This window comes from Lepisosteus oculatus, chromosome 28, assembly GCF_040954835.1.
Source record: "Lepisosteus oculatus isolate fLepOcu1 chromosome 28, fLepOcu1.hap2, whole genome shotgun sequence".
Classification (NCBI taxonomy): domain Eukaryota; kingdom Metazoa; phylum Chordata; class Actinopteri; order Semionotiformes; family Lepisosteidae; genus Lepisosteus; species Lepisosteus oculatus.
In genome coordinates this window covers 2,667,521-2,692,395 of record NC_090723.1, presented here as the reverse complement: position 1 = coordinate 2,692,395, position 24,875 = coordinate 2,667,521, and the positions used below count along the sequence as shown (strand labels likewise).

The 24,875-nt window shown below is 37.6% G+C and overlaps 1 protein-coding gene across 3 annotated transcripts; it reads left to right on the top strand.

Moving 5' to 3' along the window:
• Nucleotides 1-1,071: 1,071 nt before the first annotated feature.
• On the top strand, nt 1,072-20,483 carry smarcd2 (SWI/SNF related BAF chromatin remodeling complex subunit D2). Of its 3 annotated transcripts, none has more exons than XM_006638110.3 (13): nt 1,072-1,589; nt 4,917-5,098; nt 7,094-7,136; nt 9,528-9,650; nt 10,391-10,510; nt 11,737-11,832; nt 12,180-12,281; nt 13,003-13,164; nt 14,555-14,652; nt 14,743-14,878; nt 15,549-15,671; nt 16,339-16,440; nt 16,755-20,483. In XM_006638110.3, the coding sequence occupies exons 1-13, from the start codon at nt 1,437-1,439 to the stop codon at nt 16,806-16,808; spliced, it is 1,494 nt and encodes a 497-aa protein (XP_006638173.2). In that variant the 5' UTR covers nt 1,072-1,436; the 3' UTR covers nt 16,809-20,483. The 3 variants fall into 3 exon arrangements, with proteins under 3 accessions (XP_006638173.2, XP_015217556.2, XP_015217557.2); XM_015362070.2 differs by lacking the exon at nt 1,072-1,589 and adding an exon at nt 1,672-2,405; XM_015362071.2 differs by lacking the exon at nt 1,072-1,589 and adding an exon at nt 2,440-2,640.
• The last annotated feature ends 4,392 nt before the right edge of the window (nt 20,484-24,875 follow it).

Here is a 24,875-nt window from a genome sequence, read left to right as displayed (position 1 = left end):
AAAATTAAAAACAAATTGTATAAATCCTATAATATGTCATTGTCATATTAGGCAGATATAGCATGTTTATAGAAACAGAAAGTCACTTCTTCCTGGATAGTATCACAGCAACCCAACGGCTATCTTGGGAAAGCAAGGTGCAGGGAGAATAATCCCCAGAAGAGACTGCACTTTGACACAGGGACTTGTCCTGTGGATGGGTGCTGCTTCAATGTGCGAACTGTCCTAGAGTCAGAGGCTGGGTAAGTCCCTTCTTCCAGAGTGACGGCAGTTTGCAGTTACCTCACTCCATTCATCACGGTTAACCTAATGTTTCATATCAAAACCCAGAATGAATGAATCATTGTACATTGATGTACTGTAAAAGGGTGGCATGATAGTCAACGCTACCACCTCATTTGATTTCGGAGTGCAATACCTTCTGCGTGGTGATTACATGGCTCACACCTTGGTCAAGACAATATGACATCCTAGCTTTTGGAAAAAGTGCCGTGACATCTTTTAATGTGTGTCGTTTTCACAGTGGGCCCTGGTTTTACCTGGCTTTCTATTTCTAATACGGAAGCAGACAAGAAATCTCCCAAGCACAACGAAATCTTGTCTGTAAGGAGCATTCAGCCTGAGTAGTGGACTGTAGGTACTGTATCCTGCATTGGGCCATGAATCCATCGACTGTCTCTATCATTAGGTGAGAAAGCCTTGATAGAACAAAAAAGCTGTTTTATTCTATTAATTTTGACTTGGTCTTTTATTTGCTCTTACAGTTACGGTTTCAGGTCTTCGCAATGAATTATGAAGACAACAGCTGAGCAAGCAAACCAGAAGATCAAAATGGACTAAACGGATGCTCTATTGCAAATTTTAAAAGATGGCTTACATATCTTGTTTTTGTAGCTACTTGTACTACTGATCGTTATAAAAAACGATTTCCACAACATTCCACTAATCGCAAACCGGGCAAACTACCCCGGCGGTATACACGCAGCTCTAACCGGAACTAAACAGCAGAGGGCGCCATATAGAATTCTTTCTGCACTGCAAACCACGGAGTAGGAGGAGGCTGCGTGTTATTACAGACACACGCAGCCAAACCCTGTCTGATCGCTATCTTTAGACATTGGTCAGGCTCTTAAATTCTTTTTGTGTGCCAACCATTTAAAATAAATAGGGGGCTTGAACAAAGCCTTAGATTCATGGGAAATGATGACACCGACAATACAACCAACGTTGAGTTGCTCAAGAGGGGAGTGAGTGAGTTTATGAAAAATACCCAGGAACTAGTGTAGGGTTAAAAAAAAGATAGACGTTTAACTGCATCCAATTTGTTTTTGTTCGTATTTATGTTGTTAAGAAAAGTTTGCCGCTTTCAAGGGTTGTAGTAATCGCCGATCTTTGTTTTTTCTTTTAAAAAAAACTAAAGCTAAATTTGCTTTAACATGACTTCAAGAGGTGTGTACCCAATGAATACAGGTAGCCCACTGAACCCTAATATTAACCCTATGAATTCGGGGGGTGTCAGAATGGTTCCTTCAATGCAACAGAACAGCGGATTCCGGGCCATGGGCTCAGCTGCTTCCCCGTACCATCAGGTAACTGCGGTTTGTTCTTCTCTGCGCCTAGTGCGTAGACCAGTTTATCGGGTAAAAAAAGTTTATACTGTAATTTAAATTATTCGATTGATTTCCGGTCTCTGTCATTAGGTTAATCGGTATGATCTATGGTAGCGGGAGCTTACAGTACGTTGCTTTAACGCGGTGTGTCCTGTGTATGTTACTTTTTTTGTTGTTTGTTTTGTTGGTTTGTGTTATTAATAATCAGTCAATTTAAACAAGTCGGGTGTTCCCGTGAAAACTAGAAAAACAACAACAACAATGAGCTGGTGTAAGTGAATTAATACAATGTACTTTGCAGAATTGAGCTGAAACGCGGTTAAAGCACAACTTTATCCGTGTTTCTACATTAGACCTCACTGGACAAAAAAAAAAAAGACAGAAACGTTTGTATGATCAGCATGGCACTAGAGAACTGGAGTGCATGGAAACGACACGACTACATCAATAACGTTTTTTAAAGGAGGCATCAAGTGAGAATTGTTCCGTTTTGTCATTTTTTGCAAAGGCCCGAAAAACACAAAACCAGAGTGCTAGGTTGATAAAGTCCTCACTTCCGCATTTATGAAGGATCGCTGCCTGAATGTGTGTGAGAGAAGACAAATATGCCGTTATGTTGCGTGTGCGTGTGTGTGTGTGACCGAATAAAACACCGAGAGCACCGAAACACCAGAGCATAGCAGTAAAAGAGTACGTTAAGTTGTCCCGGAAAGGGATATTCGTTAGGACATGTTAACTTTAACGCTTAAAGAGGAACCGAAACCAGTCCCACATGACATAGCCTGTCCTCATGTGGTTTGTATTTTCTGTTGCGAGGGAGAGCGAGCGCTGTCTTCGTGACTTGACACTTCTTAACTCCCCTCTCTCGTTTCTTTCTGGTTACATTCGCGTTTGCACTGATACCTCTTCGGTTGCTACATGGAAGGTATCCGCTGAAGACAGGACAGTTCAGAAATGGGAAAGCCGAGGGGGAAGGGGGAGGAAAGTCGGTGCAGGATAGTAATCTGTCAAAACTAGCTGGGTTTCTACGGTATGTCAGTGCCTGCTGTGAGTCCGCGTTCTGCTCTCAGTACTTCTAAAACTTACAGTTCAGTAATTGCATCTGCCTCCGTGCTTTCATTTGGGGGAGGGCGAATCCTGAGTGAAACTGCTGTTTTGGGAAGGAGAACTTCAAGTCGTACAGTGTTCGCACGGAGCAGAACACAAACGTTTCCATTTCTGCCCAGCTACTCAGCATCCGATAAACGTGCTGGGCTCTAATAAGAAATGTCAGACGCAGATGCGTCTTTTTGCAGGAAATCCTGTCTCGATCGCTAATATCATATCTCGGCATCTCTTGCACGATCGAATCGCTAGAAGACGAGAAAAAAAAACAATCTTGAATGAAGCTGAAGACATTGCAAAGCGTTGTACTGTATTTTCGCATTTATATGTGATACAAAATATCTTTCCGTGGCGATATATAGCACAGTTATTGTAATCCCTCCCAGAAGAGCATTAGGAAAGTATTTTTACCAAATTAAAAACAGGAAACTGCCATTTTAATTATTTAAAATAGTTCATGCATTGAAGTGCGCTGACACGTGGACAAATGTGTCAGAGCACTTGAGGTTTCTTAAAGCAAGAAAAGCGCTCAAAGAAGAAATTAATGAAAAATGAATCTGTCCCATATCTACCTGTTCAGAACTTTCTCAACGAACATTTTCAAATTACCCCGTTCATTACCTATTAACTCATGTACAAATCTTTTATTGTACTCTTAGCAGTGTGGCAATTAAAGGTAATTAAAACAGGCCAAATATAAAGTTGGTATTCTGTAAGAAGTTAATATTTAAATCCCACACACCTTGCAAAGCAGAGCTAGACTAGTTTGCTAAATCAGATTTCAGAAGTGTAATACTGCTCTTATCATTGATCATGGAAAAAGTGTAAGAAGTATTTGATCAAGTATGATTAATTTAATAGAGTCAAACAAGGCAGCTAAGGGGAGTTTAACTGCAGGTGAAAGGATATTATTCATTTATGCGGAATTTGTTTTGTGTGCAATAACACATATTTTTTTGGTAAATACCAAATATTTTATTTTTGTAATTTAGTACTTGATACTGTTGAAAACAAGCATGAATGTACTGTAACTTCAAAATTGATCCACACAAACTGAGATCTGATCATTTTAATACAATTTGAGAAATTATTTTACAGAATTGTTCCAAATGTTTAATAGTGAGTAGGACCAACTAAAATGTATTTATGCGATAATTTCTATAAGTTCTAAACCCAAATAAGATCCCCTGATATTTTGAAGAACAATATGTTTCTCCCTTTTCAGTATACATGTGGGTTTACACACATAGTATCATTCTTTTAATAAACAGTTAAACTCCGGTAAGATGCAAACCAGTGGTTAATATATGCAGGAAATTTGCATAAAGAGCCATTATCAGATTTCTTACAGTGGCAATACTGTTGCTCAAAAAAGTGAACAGCTTTATGCAAATGAAACATTTTCAGTTGAAATGTGTTCCTTATAGATTTGGTCATTTGTCCCATTGATAATATTCAAAAGAAAAGCGACGTAGTGTTTGGGTTCGGCGGTGTACAGTAGGTCAGCCCAGTAACAGAAGCAGTATAATAATAAGTGTAGTTACATACAGTCTTGTTCAAAAGAGTTTTTCTCTTAATCGAATGTAAAATGAGCAACTTCTCACTAACCATCAGTTAAAACTTCCCACCTGGCTATCCACTATGGGTTAAAAAGGTGATAGTCTGTATGCAAACAGTGTGTGTTGGGGTAGTTAATTAGCTCAAAGGCACTAAAATGTCTCTGAATAAACGCAAAAATAAAATAAAAAATGAATTCACAATAAGGTTTACGATTTGATTACTTACATACATACTGTAAGAGAAGAACACAAGGTTAGAACATCTGGTGTGTGTGCTTCATGCTAGCAGGTATATCACCCTGCAGCTCACTACTAGCAGCCCTACTAAGCTCAGCAGGAGTGAGCCTGGCCAGTACCTGGATGGGAGACTCCGGGGAAAGCTGAGGTTGCTGCTGGAAGAGGTGTCAGTGGAGCCAGCACCTAAATCAAGGGATTTATTTTGTTACTGTTATAAGAACCGATTTGATGTCATTTTTAGCAAATGCGCATGTGTTTGAATTGTGTGTACGTAAGAGTCAGTTGTGGAGGATGAAACCCGAGTAATCCGGTTTAATTTTTGTTACTAGGTGGTCTGAGTTTTAAGAACTTGATGAGCTCTAAGGTATTTGACTTAATGTCTCTGCTTCTGCCCTGCCCTGCCCAGCGCCCAGGAATGCCCCCCAGTCGGGGCATGCCAATGGGAGGGATGGGAGTGGGGCCTGGTGCTGGACCCTCCTATAGCTCCGGCCTGCCTATGAGAGCAGGTTTGCCCCAGCCAGCGATGGACCCTTTCCGAAAGAGACTGCTCCAGCAGCAGCATCAAGGACTCGCAAGCCACAGACGGGGGTAAGTGTGGCGTCAGGCGGACCACAGAGGACGGAAAGAAAGTTAGAAAGATGTGAGGAGGCTGTTTGGCTCATCTAGCTCATTTTGTAACTAATAGCCAAGTGGATTGATGATCTCATTCAGCAGGTATCAATTTAAATGACACAGGGTATAAATTTAAATGACACAGCAGAGTATTTTGATCCAGACTCCCGCATCTCCCCGTGCAGAAAAGGGCCTCCCTCTTCCTGGAGTTTACACCTGTGATTTGTTCATTCCTTTCAGGCTGCTTGAATCAGGTTCCCTAGTAGCTTCTCTGTTGACTAAAAAGATTCAGTTCTTTTAGCCAGACAGTGTAGGACATTGTAAGTCAGCGTAAGACACAGTTAGTACACCATTTACCAATCCTCCTGTTTTGTTCTGCTGTATCTACTAACTTATGTAGTTTAATATCCATGCCAGAATTGAGATCATTGATGTAAATTAAAAAAGCAGTGGTTCTCATACATACAGTATACTGTACCTGTGGTACTCCAATAATTACATCATTTCCATCTATAAAGGGCAGACTTTGCTATATGAAAATAAGTGTGAGGGGAATGATTTTATGAAGTATGTCTGTGAACAAAAAAGGGACAACACTTTACTCTTTATTTACGTATGGTAGGTGTTTTAAGTTGTAATTTTATATATAAATATTACTATTACGACTTTGTGAAGTGTACTGAAAGTTCTAGCAGCTAGTGCATTTCTGTTCTTAAACTCAGTATCATACAATATCATATCATATATTATTTTTCATCCATTTATATTTATACATTCACATTTATATTTTTTCTTTCTAGATAAATGTTTTACAAGTGATCCCCTCTGTACCCAAAGCTATGTGGCATGACTGTTAAATATCTTCAAAGTGTTTTATCAGTAAATTATAAATGGCTAGGTCCTGAAATGGTTTAGAAAGACTCTTTTGTACCCCACAATGAGAGCATTTTTGTTAATTATGGCTCCAGGGGGTGGCATGGGTTTGAAATATCCCAAGAACAAAACAAACACAAGACATAAGGGCTGTCCCATGACTCTTTGTTATCTGCCTAAATCAGTTTAGCTCCAGGCACCTACAGTAGTAGTATAGTGGCATTAAGACAGTAAAAGAAAGTGCCGTAACTTAACATTTATCCAAGGGAAGAATTTATTTTTATTGGAGTCTTTGTGTGTTTGTGTGTGTATATAGAGTACAGGTATTACTATATAATATTATATATATAATATTATAGGTATGTGGTTGGAGCAAATATAAAACAGTATCCCTATGGAGATAGTCAACTGGATATATTTTATATAAAGGTAGTATTTTCTTAATAAACCAAAGCATTTGTTTTAAAAAAAAACAAAAGTGCTATTTGTTTGAGATCTGAGTTAAACAGGTCATTACAGGTGTGAAATAAAAACAAGTGCATGGGGGAGGTCTAATGATAAATATTTGATCATCAGTATTTTGTACACTGTCTGTAGTGATTGATGTTTACTTGTATTGACCTTTTTGTCACCAAAGATGCATAAATATAACAAGCAAGGTCACTGTGTCAGAATCTAATCTTCACAGATTCTGAACAGCAGTTATGTATCCGAAAAAATAACAGCAATAAAAACTGTTTCTGAGCAAAAGCTTCTTCTATGTATATTATTTTCTATTAAACACTATAAAATTGTGTAAAATGCTTTCACACTGTTATACAATACGGGAGCGTGAACTTTTTTTTACCACTTGTTATACTGAGATGCAGCTGACAGATTGTCTAAGCAAGGATCATTGAGAGAATAACCCTTTTACTGTGATGGATATACTGTATAACTATGAAATTTTTCCTAGGGATTTGTATGCTTTATTTGTGCAAAGATAAATATGTATTAAATTTAATACATACATTAAAAATATGAATTAATACATTTAATATCAAAAGGTATCTGGACCTTTACATAGATATACGTGTATTAACATTTTTGTTTTTTTAGCATTAAGAGACGAAAGATGGCAGACAAGATACTACCACAAAGGGTAAGTGTAAAGCAAGTAGAACAGCACTAAATCCTTTGCTTCTTTTATGTATATTTAAGCTAGAGCCTGTAATCAGTATCACCTACTGTAGTATGAAAGGCCTAAGCTTTTTTTAAAGAGCTACAGTTCCTTTTGAAACCTCCATGCTGTATACAAATCAAGTCGGTTTCAAATGAACTTTGCACTTCTGATGTCACACTGCAGGGGATTACAGTTAATTTCTTAATAAAACCTATTAATCTTTCTTGCCTGACATGATTTGGTACTTTTGTGAATGACAAAATGAGCCTTGGTATATATATAGGAACTGAATATACTGAATGGTGCGAGAATGTATCTTGCTATTGAAAATGAACAAACGATTGCTTCAGGTGAAACAGGCTACAGACTGATAAGGTAGTGTACAACACGAGATTTGAAAACTGGGCTTAGTAAACAAAGAGAATTAATTAAATTGCATTTTGTTTAAAGATTTGGTATGTTTGCCTCACCACAGTGGAGTATAATTATGGCCTTTTTAAGAACAATTATGTTCTAATTCACTTTTTATATTATATTGTACACCTGAGATATTTAAGGAAGAAAATGAACTAATAAGAAACAGGCCATTTAGCCCATAACTGTTTGTCAGTTTTCTATACAATCAGAGTATAGAAAACATCAGCATCAGCCCTAAATCTGAAAATTCTCTGCACCAGCCTTGTTTACTACATACTGTATATGCAAAACTTTACATTTACTAACATTTTATTTGATTTCCATGTGACTACTCATATTAAAGATGTCCACACAGGAAGTAGGAATGTACATTATACATATAACCTGAGTGATTCTGAGCTGTTGGACACTACAATGAAAGAGATCTGGATTCTCATACAGATTCTTATGCTGTATGTCCTCATTAAGACAATGTGAGGAAGCAGACAATCCCCTGTGTATGTTGGAGTTCTAACTACTGTGTTAAGTGATTTTAACATGATTTCCCTTTCCCAGTTCTACAGTCTGCCTTGTCTAATATTAACATTTAACATGATATAATATTAGTCTAATTAATCATTGGCCTTTTTATCACTTCGCCATCCTCCCTGGATGAGAAAAGTAATGAGTTTCAAGGTTATTATTATAAAATATAGTTTTATTATGCATTTTTTGTTTAGTTCAATACTACCCTGTTGAGGTTTTAAATATACATTTTTGCTGTCTGCATGTAATAGCTTGTATTTATTCCCATTAAATTTAATGTCAGGTATTGTATGTGACAATAGTACATCTTTTTGAGTATGCTTCTGATACAGTGCCTGCAGCCCCACCTACTTCTACAGTAAATATGAGCTATTTCTTAATAAGTTCCTTCATTTGTGTGAACACCAGGGTTAAATAACATGCGTCACTAGGATTTTGAGTTCACCCTCATCACATTAACATATTACCCTCTTGTAAATTCCTGTTAATTAGAAATTAATAGGAATGTCTTTTAACCTATAATAATGTTCTTTTTTGTTTGTGAAGATACATTAGCAACAGTTTGCATTTTGGCTTGTGTTCAATAAAGAAGAGTTTTGTGTTTCCTAGATCTCTTGCTTCATCCTGTACTGATTGAAATATTGAAAATAGTCATAGTTTTAGTTGCCGTGCCTGTATTTCTTTTCCCTGAACTCATGGCTCATGTGTTCTTTACTGAAGCCATGTCTAATTTATCACTGTCCGTTACTTTTAAACTCTCCCTGGTTCTGACAACGTCAGATGTTTATACTGTGGTCACAATTTTCCACTGTTTCTCTTACCTCTGCAGCTCCACTAATCAGAACACATTGAACAAATTGCTTTAGCTTCCGAGTGACAGATCAGTTTGTCCCGCTATGGCTCTCGAAAGAGGGCTTGTGTTACACAGCTCGTCCAGATTGACCTGACCTCAGAAGGGGGAAGTGATCTGGGAAATGAGTTTGGGGCTCACTTAAGGAGTAAATGACACAATCTGAAATACTGAAATCAATCTTTGGATCTAGCCCCTGGAAAGAAATAGTTGATATAGAGGGCACTCCAGATTCTCACAGGCAAGGTGATGGAGAGTACCGACCTCTGCCTTAGGCTTAGCGCACAAACCATGGCCAATCTAAAAACTAATCAGGGAATGAAGATACTGTAGCAGTCAATTCTTTTCACAGCCAGTGGGTGTAGTCAATGAATTACTGGACCACAGTTGCATTTGCCGATTCACAGAGATTCTTAAGAAAACAAGCTGATGAGGTTCTAAGATCAATAAGCTATTAAGAAGAGGCTAAGCATGGTGGTTTTGAGTGCTTTCTCTTCCTGTTCGTGGCTTTTAAAATCATTTGCTGCTGCAGAGGAAAGAAGGATTTCACTCAAGTCGTTGTGTGGGGTTTATTTCAGATCAGGGAGCTGGTGCCAGAGTCGCAGGCCTACATGGATCTGTTGGCCTTTGAGCGCAAGCTTGATCAGACCATTGCTCGCAAGCGCATGGAGATACAGGAAGCCATTAAGAAACCCATAACGGTATTTTACTCGTTTTTTCTTACTGGGATGCAGAAAGTTTATTTAGAAACCCTTCCATCAGTTTTGAAATAAATCTTAGTATTGTGCTCTATGATAGTGCCCTTACATTAGTCAATATTCAGGGCCATGTTTTTTTTTATGTCTTTCTTATTTTTATCCATGAATATATAAGTATGTTTTGTGGTCTTGGCAGTTACTTTGTTCAGGTTTAGGGTTTTTTTATGATTCAATTATTTAAATTCTACTGCAGATAGAGATAAAGAGAAAAAGAGTACCTGATGTTTTTGTTTTCACAAATGTTTTTTACGAGGATTTGGGATATTTCGAAATTTTTATATACTGTACACAAAAATGTAGAAGGGCTGAAAATTAATGAGCAGACATAGGTTTGGATAAGGATTATAGTATTTTTGATCATAATATAATAATTACAGCATTTATTCTCTTATGTACTCAATTTTGTACATCAGACTTCTAAAAAGTTATAGAGTTGTCAAAATACAGTGAATGACATACACAATAGAATCATAAAAGTACAAAATAAATACAAAAAATAGATACAATAATTAATATAAATGTTTCAATATATTTTTATCCATATGACCTTTAAGTACAGTATACAAATTATACTGATGCAGGTCCTAGCCCTATGTTGTAAGGGTTTCTACAAAGACAAGCTGAAACATGAGTGACCTGTGATAAACAAAAATTGCATTTTGACTGTTTTTTTTCCTACCCAGCAAAAGCGCAAGTTGCGAATCTACATCTCCAACACCTACAGCCCTGCCAAACCCGAGGGAGAAGACGCAGAGAAGATTGCCTCCTGGGAGCTGAGAGTGGAGGGGAAACTCCTAGAAGACGTGAGTGGGCTGAGGGAGTTTGGGGGCCGTACAGCACGCCACCGAGGACATGCTGTCACCCAGGCCCGAGTTAGGGAACAGCGCAACGTGTGTTTATGTGGCAGATTTGATGTACTGAATTGGAAATAGAGTCTAGAAGGCTGTAAAAGATGAGACAAAATGGTTTAATATAAAAATTAACGTTAACGTATTGACAGTGTTAATAAATTAATTGTTTTGGAGGCGAGGGAGTGTGCTCCCAGTTGATCCTGCTATGTACTGTAGCTTTCACAAAGCAGTTCATAACAAATTGCAACACATGCTTTTGCTGTTAAGGTAAAAGATAATATTGCAGTCTGAAAAAGATGAAGAGATGCAATTGTCTGGTTGTAAACTGGATTTAGATAAAAGACTCAACTAGGACTGAAGACAAAACAGATGGTTTCTTGGTAGAATGTTCCCCCGAGATGGAAAAAATTGCTTTAAAAGAGAGCCTTTCAGCCCACAGATTTTAGTGCCGTATGAGAAGTCTGCAGATTCATCCAGCCTTTAAAATGTACTTCAGCCACATTAAAAAAAGAGGAACCCAATTTGTTGCAGTGGTAAATGCCAGGAAGTGCCATTGCTCAATAAAAGATGCCATAAGCGATTCAAAATGGCTAAACTGCCCTTTTTGTTTGACTTTACAGAATGTTTATGTCTCCCAAAGATTCTTCTGATGTGGTCAGCTTAAACTAGCAGAACTTTCCCAAGAGTGTAGCCCTTAAAACTGAAAAAGGTCTTTTTTCCCCATCAGCAGCTTCCTTTCTGTATGCATTGTAGACAAAAGCTTAAGAAAACTTAACACAGTAACAAACACAATTCAAAATGTTTTCCTTCTCGCTGACACCAGTTTTTGAAAATCATGTCAAGATGTTCACATTTGCTTAGTTAATTTGCTAAATGACTGGCCACTTTATTTCCACCCATATGAATAAAGTCATGTGGCTTGTTTTAACAAAACAAATTAAGAACAGAAATAAATGAGTCTTAGTGTCAAATAAGTCAATGCCACCATGTGCTGCCATCCTACATACAGTTGTTTCCTGAATCATCGAAGACAAGAATTGGTTATAAAATAGAGATATAAAGAATATTGTTGCTTGGAGACAAAAAAGTAATCTTTATGTTTAAGGAAAAACATAATATTATTATCTCTTCTGTTGTGAAACTTGGGGAAGTAGCTTAAACAACTTTTTACTCCACAGCCGGGGAAACAAAAGAGGAAATTCTCATCCTTCTTCAAGAGCTTAGTGATTGAGTTGGACAAAGAGCTCTATGGGCCAGACAATCACCTTGTAGAGGTAAAAGTGGGACTTTGTTTGAACGTGCTAACTGTGCCAGTTAGAATTATTGAAGTTATGTGACTACAAATGAAGTGTACGTGGGGAAGAATTGCATATGTGTACATTCTGACCCTATTCACTAAATATGTTGAATTTATTCCAGATTGTCTGCTGAAATTGGCTCGGTTCCATCTCTCTGCTGTTAAATAGTGTACAAAGTGCAACTTTCAGAATCAAAATTACATTAAAAAATATTAATGGGAACTTGCTTAAATTCTCAATAATACATTGAAAAGGTTGTCCTGATGTGGGTTTCATGGGTGCACAAAGGATCAAACTGAAGTCTGCGTTGTTTTTGTGTTCAGTGGCACAGAATGCCCACAACTCAGGAGACAGATGGGTTCCAGGTGAAGAGACCAGGAGACATCAGTGTGAAGTGTACATTACTGCTAATGCTGGATCATCAGGTGTGTAGCTTTTGTGTTTCATCCCACCACCTCCATTTCACTGTTTCTCTTTCACCTGTTTTTCAACTAAATTTTTTTATTTTCAAAACCTGTCTTTCACCTCTGTCCCTTGGTAATATTGTACTGTAGGTCACAAACCAAACTGGAATCTTGATGTCGTTGGGCCAGTCACCTTCTTGTTAAGTCACCACTTCACAAAAACCTGTGCCAGTTTAACAGAGTAACAGATTGGGTCCTTTTTTCAATGCTGTAGTCCTTATCTTGAAATGGTCAATTTGGTCCAGTCAAATCATATTTTTACAGAGCTCCATAACATAGTGGACAATATTTTAAGTGCTTAATAAATATTTCGGGGTGAAAAAGAAAATGAAGAGAGAGGATTTCTAAACTGTATTTTATATAAGGATTTTCTGCTATACCTGTACTGTGTCCTGTACTTCAATGGGTCTTCAAGGGCTGAGAGATGATGATACCTATGAAATGTCTTTCAAAATAATTATAATTTTATGTGCACATACAGTATCATACATTTTGTAGATTGAGCGTCTCTCAATGTTAGAAATTGTTAGTGATATGAGAAACACAAGGATCCCTCTTGACAAGCTTTTGACCTTGTCAGTTGGATTGTGTCATGTACTGCACCTCATAAATCAGAGAAAGAAGCTGCTACATGTAAGACTTATCTGAACAGTCGATGCTGTTTGTCCCTTTGTTCACCCAGCCGCCCCAGTATAAACTGGACCCTCGCCTGGCTCGGCTGTTGGGTGTTCACACGCAGACCCGCGCCAGCATCATGCAGGCCCTGTGGCTGTATATAAAGACCAACAAACTGCAGGACTGTCACGAGAAAGAGTACATCAACTGCAACCGCTACTTCAGACAGGTGGGTTTCACTTCCTGCAAAATCACACGCATACGCAAATCAGACACTGGTCAAAATGCTAGTACCCCCTCATCTAAATAATATGCATTTGATCAGGGGAAAGCAATGCCTGCTTCTTTTGAAGAGCATGAGACAGCTATTCCTTGCTCTTCCTTGGATATTCCATATCCCAGTTTTTTTGTCCCTCCTTCTCCACTGTCTGTGCTTTGTTTCCTGAACTGCCTTTTAATGTATTGGGGTTTATTTAATTTTCATTCTTTATTGTGCCATTTTAAGGGCTGAGCATACTCCAGTGACCAGAATACACTGACGAATTGATCTTCATTGATTAAGCATCCTTTCTTAAATGTGTTTGTTTAATCTATCATTACAATTGTTTCCATATCCATTACATATCATCTAAAACAACGGGCTGGTACAGTGCTGTGGTGGTTATCACTGCTGCCTCGCAGCTGCAGTATCCCTGACAGTTTCATGTGTTTCTTGTGTTCAAATGGGATCAGGTTGCTTCCCACCTTCCAGAGACACACAGACTTGGTATGACAGGTTAATTTGTCGTTTAATCTCTGGGTCTGGTGTCCTCTGCAGAGGGAGAGCAAATGTATACTTGTAGTTCTGTCTTGTATTCTCTCCAGAACTAACTTAGTTACTGTCTACCTTCTCCAGAACAGCACTGCCAGTATACTCATCAGAGCAAGGAAATCAGATCATATGACCCCTGTTCTAGCAAATGCTCATTGTTATAAAGGCTCTAAAAGGCAAAGGTCCTGTCGACCTACTAACTTTCTTTTTCAAACTTCACCCCCGGTCTTTAAGATTAGGTCAAAATTTAATCTCCTGCAGGTCCACAGCCCCAGACTGCACGCTCTAGGTAACCCTGCCTTCTCTGTCTCTGCTCCTTTCTTATGGAATAGCCTCCCAGATCAGATCTCAGAGAAACAGTTTCAACTGAGACCTTTAAAACCCTTCTTCACCAGCAAGCATAAAGACTGTGTGATTTTTCCTTCATAGTAATTTTTAAGTTCCTTGACTACTGTTTTAGCTTTTTTATGTGAACTTGTTGTGATTTGAGATTCTCTGTAATGAAATGTGCTGTATAAATTAAATGTTTATTTTTATTCCCTGGCATGCTATGAGAGTTACCAGAATTACTAGCTGATCGATAGTATCGAGACAAATGAAATACAGATTCCAAGATGTTATCAATGCTGGATACTCTATTTCCTATATTTTCAGAAAAGCATATTCATGAACATACAGTATAAAGTTCTTAGAAGAGATTGAAATATAGATCTCACTTTCTGTTCTAAAGTGAGGGCATCTGCCAATGTCATAGGGTGTTGTACTGCCACCAAGTGATTTTCAGTACTTTTCTGTTCTTTGGCTGTAGATTTTTGGTTGCTCTCGAATGAGGTTCTCTGAAATTCCTATGAAGCTGGCTGGGCTACTGCAGCACCCTGATCCCATCATCATTAACCATGTCATAAGGTGAGAGGCAAAACTAAATCTGCAAGTTTACCTCACTTTGCATGCTTCCTCTTTTGCTCTGCAGAACTAAGCTTTGCCCTCATGTTTCAGTGTGGATCCCAATGACCAGAAGAAGACAGCCTGCTATGATATTGATGTAGAGGTGGACGATCCCTTAAAAAGCCAGATGAGCAGTTTTCTCTCTTCTACCACTAACCAGCAGGAGATTGCTGCTCTGGAAATGAAGGTAACTTGGTGTATCTCCAAAAACATCATAACTGCCAAATGTCTAGTATCCTAAATACTGCCACAGCCTGTTTAGGATCAAGGTTAAGGAATATAGTAAATGAAATCTCATTGGTATCTACTGTTGGTCAGCCCATCTTAGCATACAATCATTGTTGAAGGAAGTTTCCTGACAGCCAACCTCTCTCTTCCCCTAAAATCAATTCACTAGTTCAAACCAACTCTAAGAGGGAGATGCATTGTGATTCGAATTGGTGTTTTTATGGCATTATCTGCCTAGCTGAGAACAACAATCTGTCTGAAAGGATGGGGCTGTCAGAGCCACCAAAAGAGGGGTTCAGGTCTGTCTGAGAAGACGTAAAGTAACATTTTTAGAGAGTGATGTTCTGGATTACAAGTGATGCAACATACAGATGAGTTGATTGTAGAATATGATTTACAGAAGGATAAGTGATGTCACTTGGTCACACCTGGTGTCACAGGGCCTGAATTATCTAGAGGGAGAGTAAACTGGACAGAATAATTGGAAATATGTGTGGCACATATTAAGAATTGATTACAGATTAAACACTCAAACACTTAAAATAGAGAGTCTTAATAGAGAGCAGTAAGACAGAAAAAAATATCTCAAAATTAAGTTGTTGTAACTAATTTCTAAACCTTCTTTTTAGATCCATGAGACCATTGAATCCATCAACCAACTTAAAACCCAACGAGACTTCATGCTGAGCTTCAGTAACAATCCTCAGGAGTTCATTCAGGACTGGCTAAAGTCACAATGTCGTGACTATAAGGTAAGATTTCCTTTTAGTTTTGGAGTCTCAGAACTTTGCATTGTCAAGTTCTGATAAGTTGGATAAGTTGGACAGGTCTTCATTTCTGTACTTTGGTACATCACACCATACCCATACAGTAGTATGCCGATGGTTTGAGCCACACCTTTTTTATCCTGGGCAGGTACTATTTAAAGATGTGCCTCAGCAGAGTGTAAAGCCATGCTTTGTACTGTACATAAGGAGTTTGTTTTCTTGAGAATGAGTAAAGGCACATAAATGTAGAAACTGCAAGAGACCATCATGGCCATATACTGTAGCTTATTTAGTAGCTTACTTTATCCAAGTGTTTCCTCCAGTCATTTCTTGAGAGGTCTCAGTAAATTAGTAGCATGTTCCAGACATCGCTATTTTCGGATCCTTTTTCCCCATCTCTGGATGAAAGTATCTGGTGCTCAGGGATCCATATCCTACAGGCTTTCTGTGAATCAGATGCTCAATATTTTGTTATTTTTTGTTGACTATACAATTCATAATTGGTTTAAAAGGATTTGTAGTTCTTGTGATACTGTATCCCTCAAAGATCAGATTGACCAAACCATTGCTGGTGGTCACATGTGTGGGTTTGAAAATGGCTCATGGTGGAATGTGAGCTCTTAATGAACCAGCGGTTTGTGCTGTATTCCAGTTAATGACTGACACAGCTGGAAACCCTGAAGAAGAAAGGAGAACTGAGTTTTACCAGGCCCCGTGGGTACAGGAGGCTGTGGGGAGGTACATTTTCTCAAAGGTAAGTGGTAATGTACAGAAGGGCGTTTCAGGAATCACAACTTATTGGACGTAGTCTCTTTAAGAAACAATTTCATAAGGGTAGCTCAAGCAACACTGCCAGCTGTCGTCTGTTCATTAAAGCTCTCACCGTCAGATAGCAAGTGGTAAAGGCTGGAGTTAAACCAGCAACTTCCTTGTTGCAGTGGCACATCTTGAACTCAGAGCTGAATCGTTTACCAGGTGATTCCTTAAAGGCTACAGTGTACACTGGTGTTTCTACCCTCAGACTCTGGAAGTTTTAATACTTTTATTAACAGGTCTTCTTGTTTGCAGGTCCAGCAGCGAAGGCAAGAACTCGAACAGGTACTTGGGATTCGACTCACTTAAAAGCAGTCCCCTCACCAACATGTGCCAGTGCCCTCCAAGGTGTCTGTTACCCACTTTGGACAGCCTTGACTCCTGGGAATATCTTTCGTGATGGTACAACAGTTCTTAGCGGAGTTTCTTCAAATCTGGACTTTGTTGTTAAAATTGAAATGCTGGCATCTAAGTAGCAAACTGGAATTAGAACCGCCAGGAGTTTATTCCCATAATTATGCGTACTAAAAAATGCATCATACACGTGAGCAGTTCATACCTAAATTGTTTAATATGGTGACAACTTTTGTATCTTGAGAATACAAAAATACTTAAAGTACAGTAGCTGAATTTAAAATTTTGCCACTGATGTGGTGGAAAGAGGCACTTCCTGATTAGTAAGTTGAATTTAGCATTTTGCACTATAGGTAGTTTTCCTTTTTTTAGTGCAGTGTAATACTTTTTATCTTGACTGATATCTGAATACTATTATCAGACTTTTTTAGTCCAGTTGTTGGGAGATGGAAGATGTAATGTTTCTATTTTTGTAATGCATACAATCATTTTTTTGTGATACTAGTTTGGTCAGCACTGGGAACTCAGGAAGGACCTCTCTTTGGAGATAGATGAGGTCCAGCACAAGAAATTTCCCTCATGTTTATGAGCACAAACAGAATTTTATTAAGAGGGGGGCTTAGGTTATGCAACAACTAATAGACAGTGCTGGGTCCAAAAAAATAGCTAGCCTACGTATTATTGTTGCTTGTTTCTTTTTTATAAATAGCATTTTGTATTGTTCACTGTACCTGGAGCTTAAATTTTAAATAATCATGTTCCTTGATACAGTTTTATCCATTATATTCACTATGAACCAAAAAAAACACAGTATACTATCACTAGCTCTAGCAGTTCCAAACATCTCTCTCAAAGGATCATTCTTTTAAACCTGTTCTTTGATGGAAAAAGGAACCAGTTCAATGCTGGAATTCACTGTTGTAAAAATTTGTTAAGTTTTTTCCAAAAACTTATTTTCACCATGTATTTAAGTGATGATTATGTTGGCTGAGGAGTTGTTTCCAGATTGTTAATATGAGAAACGTGTTGGGTTTAGAGTGATTACCTGAGCTATATCTTTCTATTTCCTATTTTTTTTCTCAGCTTTCTATTTTCTTTTTTTATCTGAAACTTTACTAAGTGAAAGTATCTTTTTTTTTTACTTAAAGACTGGAACATTTTTTAAAGATTTATATAAATGTGTGTATCGTCTGAATTAGCTTATGTTAATGGGAATAATTTCACGCAGTGTTTTATACAAGTAACAGTAGCATACAGTATACAGTACTTTTGTTGCATATCCCATTCCACTGCAATATACATAGTACCCTATTTAGCCGTTAAAAACATGCTTCTATTTTATTTTGACTTAATTTATCAAATGATTTCATCCTCCTATGTAGAGTTTTATATTTCGGGATTTCAGTTTTACTCCAGGCTAGTGGGCTATGGGTTTGTCTTAAGATGCTTCCACATTGCATGAATAACTAGGATACCTTGGTATCATTTCACTATATATAGGATTTATATTTATATACAGCTGCAACACACCTTACTGACCTTAATTTTTTATAAGATCTTTTATATGCAAATATTTCTATAATATTTAAAGAATCACTTTGTCTTATGTACATGATCACTGCTGTCAATATACTGTACTGCAGCATTTAACCCTGTTTATATCATGCCAGGTTTTAATGTTTCTGAAATACTATGGTGAGCAATGGCCCAAGGAGGCAAGATATGTAAAATGAATAATTCTGCAACATTCAAAAATATGCCGCAAGATCTATTCATTTAGGCTGTACTATCATTATTTGATTAGTTTTAGATAGTTTAAGCATAAAATCACATTCTAGCATCGAATTGCATTTTTATGTTAATGATTTTTGTGAAATGTTTTAAAACCTCAATGTAATTCTTATTTTTTGTCGCTTTGTGCTTTCTGAATAATCTATCATGCAATAATCTCTTGTACCGACAGAACCATTTCAATGCAGGAGCCTGGGCACAGCAATAGTGCAGCTGCATTTATAGCCTCGTGTTTTTAGTTTGCTCCTTTCAGTTCATAGATTTACTGCTATTAAAACTTAAAAAATATGTACTGTGTTAGTCAAACTTTGGTGGTATGCTTGGCCATAGTGTGCACTAATCGCCACATCTTAAAACATCTTAATATTCCATACTTCCTAATATTGGCTAAATAAATGGCAATGATTGCTCATAGGCTGTAAAGTATGTTGCATCTTACACAGAAATAAGCACATTAATACATACATATATGCACATAGATATAATGTTAAAAATTAACCCTTTAACAGCTGATTTATTCATATGCTGACACACTTCAGACACACAATTTGTTGAATGATGAAAAAATAAAAATCAATATTCTGATTCTCTCACATCTTATGTGATACAGTATACTTTTTGAACAGGCTAACTCCCATGTCAAATACCACCCTGTGTGAATATAACATATTATACTGTTGTAAAGAAATGCACCTTCAACTAAAGGCATTAATTACTGGCCACGCTTTACGAATGTTCATGGCTGGGACATCACCTCTAGACTGACAGTGTGACCTGCAGATAGGCAGCACTGGTGATCACTCATCCCCATACAGGTCAACTGACACTATATCAAATCAATCAGACTAGGAGGGACCATCTGGGGGATCAGTTCCATATTGCTGCAACAACATCTGCAAAAGCACACCCAGTGACTGCCGTCAGACATCTCTGTACGTATATATTTGATTTGGGAGGCAGACGTCCATACAATGGTGACATCCTAAGCCAGCATCACCAGAAGGCGTATCTGGGATTGGCACATTACAGCATCTCTGGATTTAAATTCAGATGAACGTGTTGAATAATTTGCAAAGGCAGTTGATCCCTTGGCAGCTGCCATGTCCCACATGATGATGTGCCATCATCCTGTGTCAGTGATGGCACAGTGACACTGCAGGAGGAGAAGACAATTGTGTGATTTAGATTGCATGGGTTGTCTTTTCCTGTTATTGCTATGTCATTTGCATGCCTTTCTGTCAGTGCTAATGGTACTGCCTTGTCCGTATCATCTGTGGCTCTTTCTGATAGCTGTGTTTTAGAATGAAATGATATATGTGTGCAGTTGAGTTAAATATTTTTTTCCTTAGAACACACTATTCATCAGAATGGCAGTGATGCTTTCCTTCATTGTGTCAGTACAGTACATATTATTACCAATACATTGCAGATTCCATTTACATCTGCAGTATACAGTAAGTTCTGTCAAAGCTGCGTAAAAGACAATCTGAAAATAATGAATCCTGCCAAAACAGTCAAAAACAAAGATGATATAACAGGTGTGCGGGGAAAATCTGTTGTTCTATACTTTCTCCTAAATGGTCAGAACATCTGGCCTGTCTTAATGACAGTGCTCTGGGTACCACTAGTGACTTTTTTCTGCAAAGAAATGGTTTTGTCACTGGCAGTGATACAGTATATATTGTATGGCACAGAGTTTTGTGTGTTTAAAGAAGTTTGCATGTTTTGTATCTAAATTAAAACATTTTGTACTGTATATCTTTTTTTTTACAGATACATGTATATTGAAAAATGGGATCAGTTTTGGTACATTTGTAAAATAAAGCTGCTTGCACAGGCCAGCTTGACTGAATTATTGTTACCTTAAAGACTATATAGTACAGTTCAATACAATGTTATTGTATAAAGATTATTTGCAGAATTGTTTTAAAAGTAACACAAAATAATCCCTAGTTATACAAGCAGTGCTATATGAGTTTTTGTTTTTTTCATTTAATGAGCAGGTTTTCACTCCTACGAGCTGGGCTCTTGTAAAGTTTTGCCAAGATTCTTTTTTTTTTTCATCTTCTTTGATGAGGAATTGGCTTTTTATTTTCTATTGCATTTTAATGTTTTAAGAATAAAGGCTTGTGTGTGTTAAATGCATATACAGTTGTACAGGACTGAACCTTATGTTATTAGGCATTAGATAACAACTGTAACAATGTAGCTTCTGTACTATAAAGGGGTAGGAATGTTCTTGTTTTCCTACCTATTGTTTAAACAGTACATTGGCTAATGATTTTAACCATGTTACTAAAATTAACCAGGAATATTGTAAGTACCATTTAGAGGTGTATAAAGGTAAAGTTTGGGTGTTTTAGGGAACATTTTTGATGTTATAACATTGGAAAGTTTGGGTGTTTTAAGTAAAAGTTATTTGATTATATAACATAAAATTAGATGTTATTTCATTGGGAAGTTTCTTTTATACAAGTTTTAACCTAACAAGTAGTTTTCAAGGAGTGAATTAAGCTCATATACATTTTAAACAGCTGAAATGTATCTGATTTTTTACTCCAAAAGAAAATAAGTATTTGTCCAATTAAAATGGTTATTGACAACATTATCAGCTCCCTTTGCATCTTACAAAACATGCAAAATTCTGTACACTGCTATAGCAATGATTTGATTTTGTCTTATATTAAACAGCACTCATACAGTATAACATAGATGAGCACATCTGCTGAAAAAAATCAAACACAGCAATAAAATATTCACTGAGTAACAATCAATTTTCCCAAATTCTCAAATAATATTTAGACTCCTCTGCCAAGGGTAAGGACGTAGTCCATGAGCTAGACAGATGTTTGTGGCTATAACTTTAAATTATATTAAATTACATACATTCATAACCTAAGAACATAAGAATGGTTATGAATGAGAGGAGGTCATTAGGCCCATCTGGCTTGTTTGGTAGTGAGCAGTTAATTAAACCCATGATCTCATCTTGCTTCAACATGTCTGGCTAGCTTGTTCTGTGATCCCACAACCCTTTGGGTAAAGACGTTCCTCCTGCTCTGTTTTAAATACTCTTCCACACTTTCCACTTGTGTGTTCTGCTTTGATTTTCACTGTTCATCCTGAAGAATGTTTTGCACTCACGTTATCATTACTTTATGTTTACCATTAACCATTTCTCAGTCCCTAACAAGCATCTCCCTGAATGCCTACCAGCTGTAGGCTGTAGGCTGAGGAACTTTATCAAAAACCTTCTGAAGATCTAAATAAACCATTCATGCTATGTACCCATTATAGTTGTTAATTTAACCGTAACATGAACTGTAGCAAGCTGATTAGGTAAGACCTGCCTTTTCTAAATCCATGTTGACTAATCCTTAGAATACTATTTCCATGTAGTTGAGTTAGAACAATTGTTTCCGTAACCTTACATGCATAATGTCAGACTCATTGTTCTATAGTTTCTTGGCTCAGCTTTGTTACTCTTGTTAGATTTGCAACTCCAACTCTTGGACAGATTTGCAATTTTCCTGTCTATGCCTATGTGCCCTGTCTTGAGTGACTGGTGGAAGGGTTGCAGCAGTGGGTTATGAATAATATCTTGTTTCCTTGAATACAATTGCTAAGATACCTTCAGGCCCTGGGGATTTATTCATGGTATGTGCTTCTAGGACCCAAAACATGTCTGCCTCTTCTGCTAATACCCTTTATAAAGAACATTGTCCTTCCACAGCCTGAGGCATGTTGTCTGGTTCTTCATAACAGAACACCAAAATTAAATACTCATTTAGTATATTTCCTTTCATTTCCAGCTTTCATTTGTTGTCTTTGATATATTTCAGTTAATCCTTAATGATTCTTATACTGTTGTGGTATTTAGCCTCAATTGCAATATTACTTTCCATTTGTCTCCTGGCCTTTTTCTAATATCCTTTTTTAGATGTGCTTGGAACTTTTCCTTAACTGGATTCTGTTGTTTTCTCATCATTACATAAGGAGGTTTCCTTTCCCTCATTTTTCTTGAACAATAAACCCATAACCATAACACTACATGACATACAACTAATCAAAGTGCACAAAAACCAAATAGCAAAACAATGTCATGCAAGCATACCAGGACCACTGTTTCTGAGCTGCATTTGCTGAAATCCTTGCCAGCTGTCAAGTCCTTAGTGGTGTTTTCTATCAGTTTCACGTAATGTCTCCCTACCTGGAGTGCAGTTTCTTTGCTCTTTGAAATTATGCCTTGAACCATTAAGAACAATTGCATTGCTGTAGCATGATTGTAAAGGGATATGTATGTTGTGTAGTGTTAATGAAAGAGCTTTAATGGTGTTTTTTAACTTCTTCCAATTCAGGGTTACATTCAGGGGTATAAGGCAGGGTAAACCTGGATGGGATACCAGTCACGAACTCACTTATACCAGCGCCAATTTTCCCAGAAGCCAATTACCTAACAGTATGTTTTTGGACTGTGGGAGGAAACCCACGTGAACACAGGTCGAACATACAAACTTCACGCAGATAGCAGGTCTAGAATTGAACCCAGGGCTGTGAGGATGCAATGCTAACCACTTTGCCACCCTCTAGTGTCACCACAATATCTATATTTATAAGGTGTGTTTAAATATGTGTCCTATTAACTTTTTCAAAAGAGCTTTTAATGGAACAGAGCTACTCATTTAAAGTTTTAATTAAATGTAAAGTGTGTTGTTGTTTTTTTTTCCAAAATTAACTAATTTGGATAAACTTTGAATACTTGTCCAGTATTTGTATGGGGTGTGTCTACTTATAGCAGTTCCAGAAAAGTTCAAGTTAAGCAGTTCAAGTGACTCCCAGTGTTTTGGTAAATACTGCAAGTGGTGAAAAGGCGTGTAAACATTCCATAAGATCACCAGAGCTCTGATTATTCAGCAAGGCAGTGGTTAAGGGGTTAAGAGCAAACCTGGGTTAGGCAGAGGGCTGACACAGTCTGTACTTGTTCTTTGTGTCAATTAAGGGCGAAACCAGCTGAACAGGACAATCCAGTCCACAGAGTCTGTTGGTACTGCCTGCTCAGCCCTCAGGTTTCAATGTAATAAAACCTGCAACAGGAACATCTGCTGCGTTCTTGTCAAACACTTGTAATCTCAATCTTAACAGATCCATCACACTGAAGGCATAACAGGAAAAAAAGTGTGCAGCATATGAACATTTATCATATCTGACATTTGGTTGGTTTGTGGCAACTATGATTTTCTTCCAGTATTGTTTCCTTAACAGTACAGATATACTGTAGCCAGCCGAGATTCACTCCAACATGGCCACTTTCTCTTTGCTCTTTTCATTTAATAGAATCAACAGTGGACATGACAAGACAAATTATGGGAAACTTTCAAAAATATATTTTGGTGGCTGCACCATGTGACTTACAAGTATTTATATCACTCATGTCCAGGTCCATAACAGGTCTTTACAAAAATCTTAAGATTCACATGAACATCTGAGCAACTCCATTGAATTGGGTTATCGGATTTTGATTGGAGCATGCTGGTCTCCTCAGATTGACAAAAATATACAAAGTCAATAAGGCTGAAGAGGGCTCAATTTAATAAAACAAACGTTCCAATTTTATCTCACTAAGTCTTGAGATTTTAGAAGTATGGCATTTTAAGGCCAAAACAGACTCAATTTGGCAGCCCTGCTTCAAGCACAGCTACTGCCCATGAATATTTGTCACTCCGCAGTGCTTGTCACATATTTGGGAAGTTGTAACAAATTAGTTGCTATGGCTTTAGTATAATTTTTGCTTTCAAAAGGAGACTTCAATTTTCATCCTTTGGGAGGCAGAAGGAAAAGAAATGGAAGCCAAGAAGGAGCTTAATGTGGGAAACTTGCTAACTATGACAAGTCCAAAAACGTTTTTGAGTCTTTGTTCTAGAAACTGGAGCAGTGGGTGGTAGTGAATGATATAGGATAGAACTAGAAAGTTTTTTTTGTTTTGTTTTTTTAATGTGAACAGCCCCCAAGTGTAAAGTCTGCTTAAAGATTTAGTAGTGCCTGCCAAGACAAAGGCTAAACCATGTAAGGATCTCAGGGACATGTTGCTGACTCATTATTGGCCATGGAGGCTGCCAATTGCAGAATGAAACAGATTCCAGAGATCTGGTTAAAAAGACAAGGGCATTTGTGATTATACTATGGCACCGGAGAAATGGTCCACTGTTATAACATCTACAGTATGAGATCTCT

Excerpts from the sequence above, each read along its gene's own strand:
- smarcd2 (XM_006638110.3), top strand. The coding sequence starts at position 1,437 with ATGACTTCAAGAGGTGTGTACCCAATGAATACAGGTAGCCCACTGAAC. Across the intron at positions 9,651-10,390 it reads CCATTAAGAAACCCATAACG|CAAAAGCGCAAGTTGCGAAT; the intron begins GTATTTTACTCG and ends TTTCCTACCCAG. Across the intron at positions 12,282-13,002 it reads TGCTAATGCTGGATCATCAG|CCGCCCCAGTATAAACTGGA; the intron begins GTGTGTAGCTTT and ends TTGTTCACCCAG.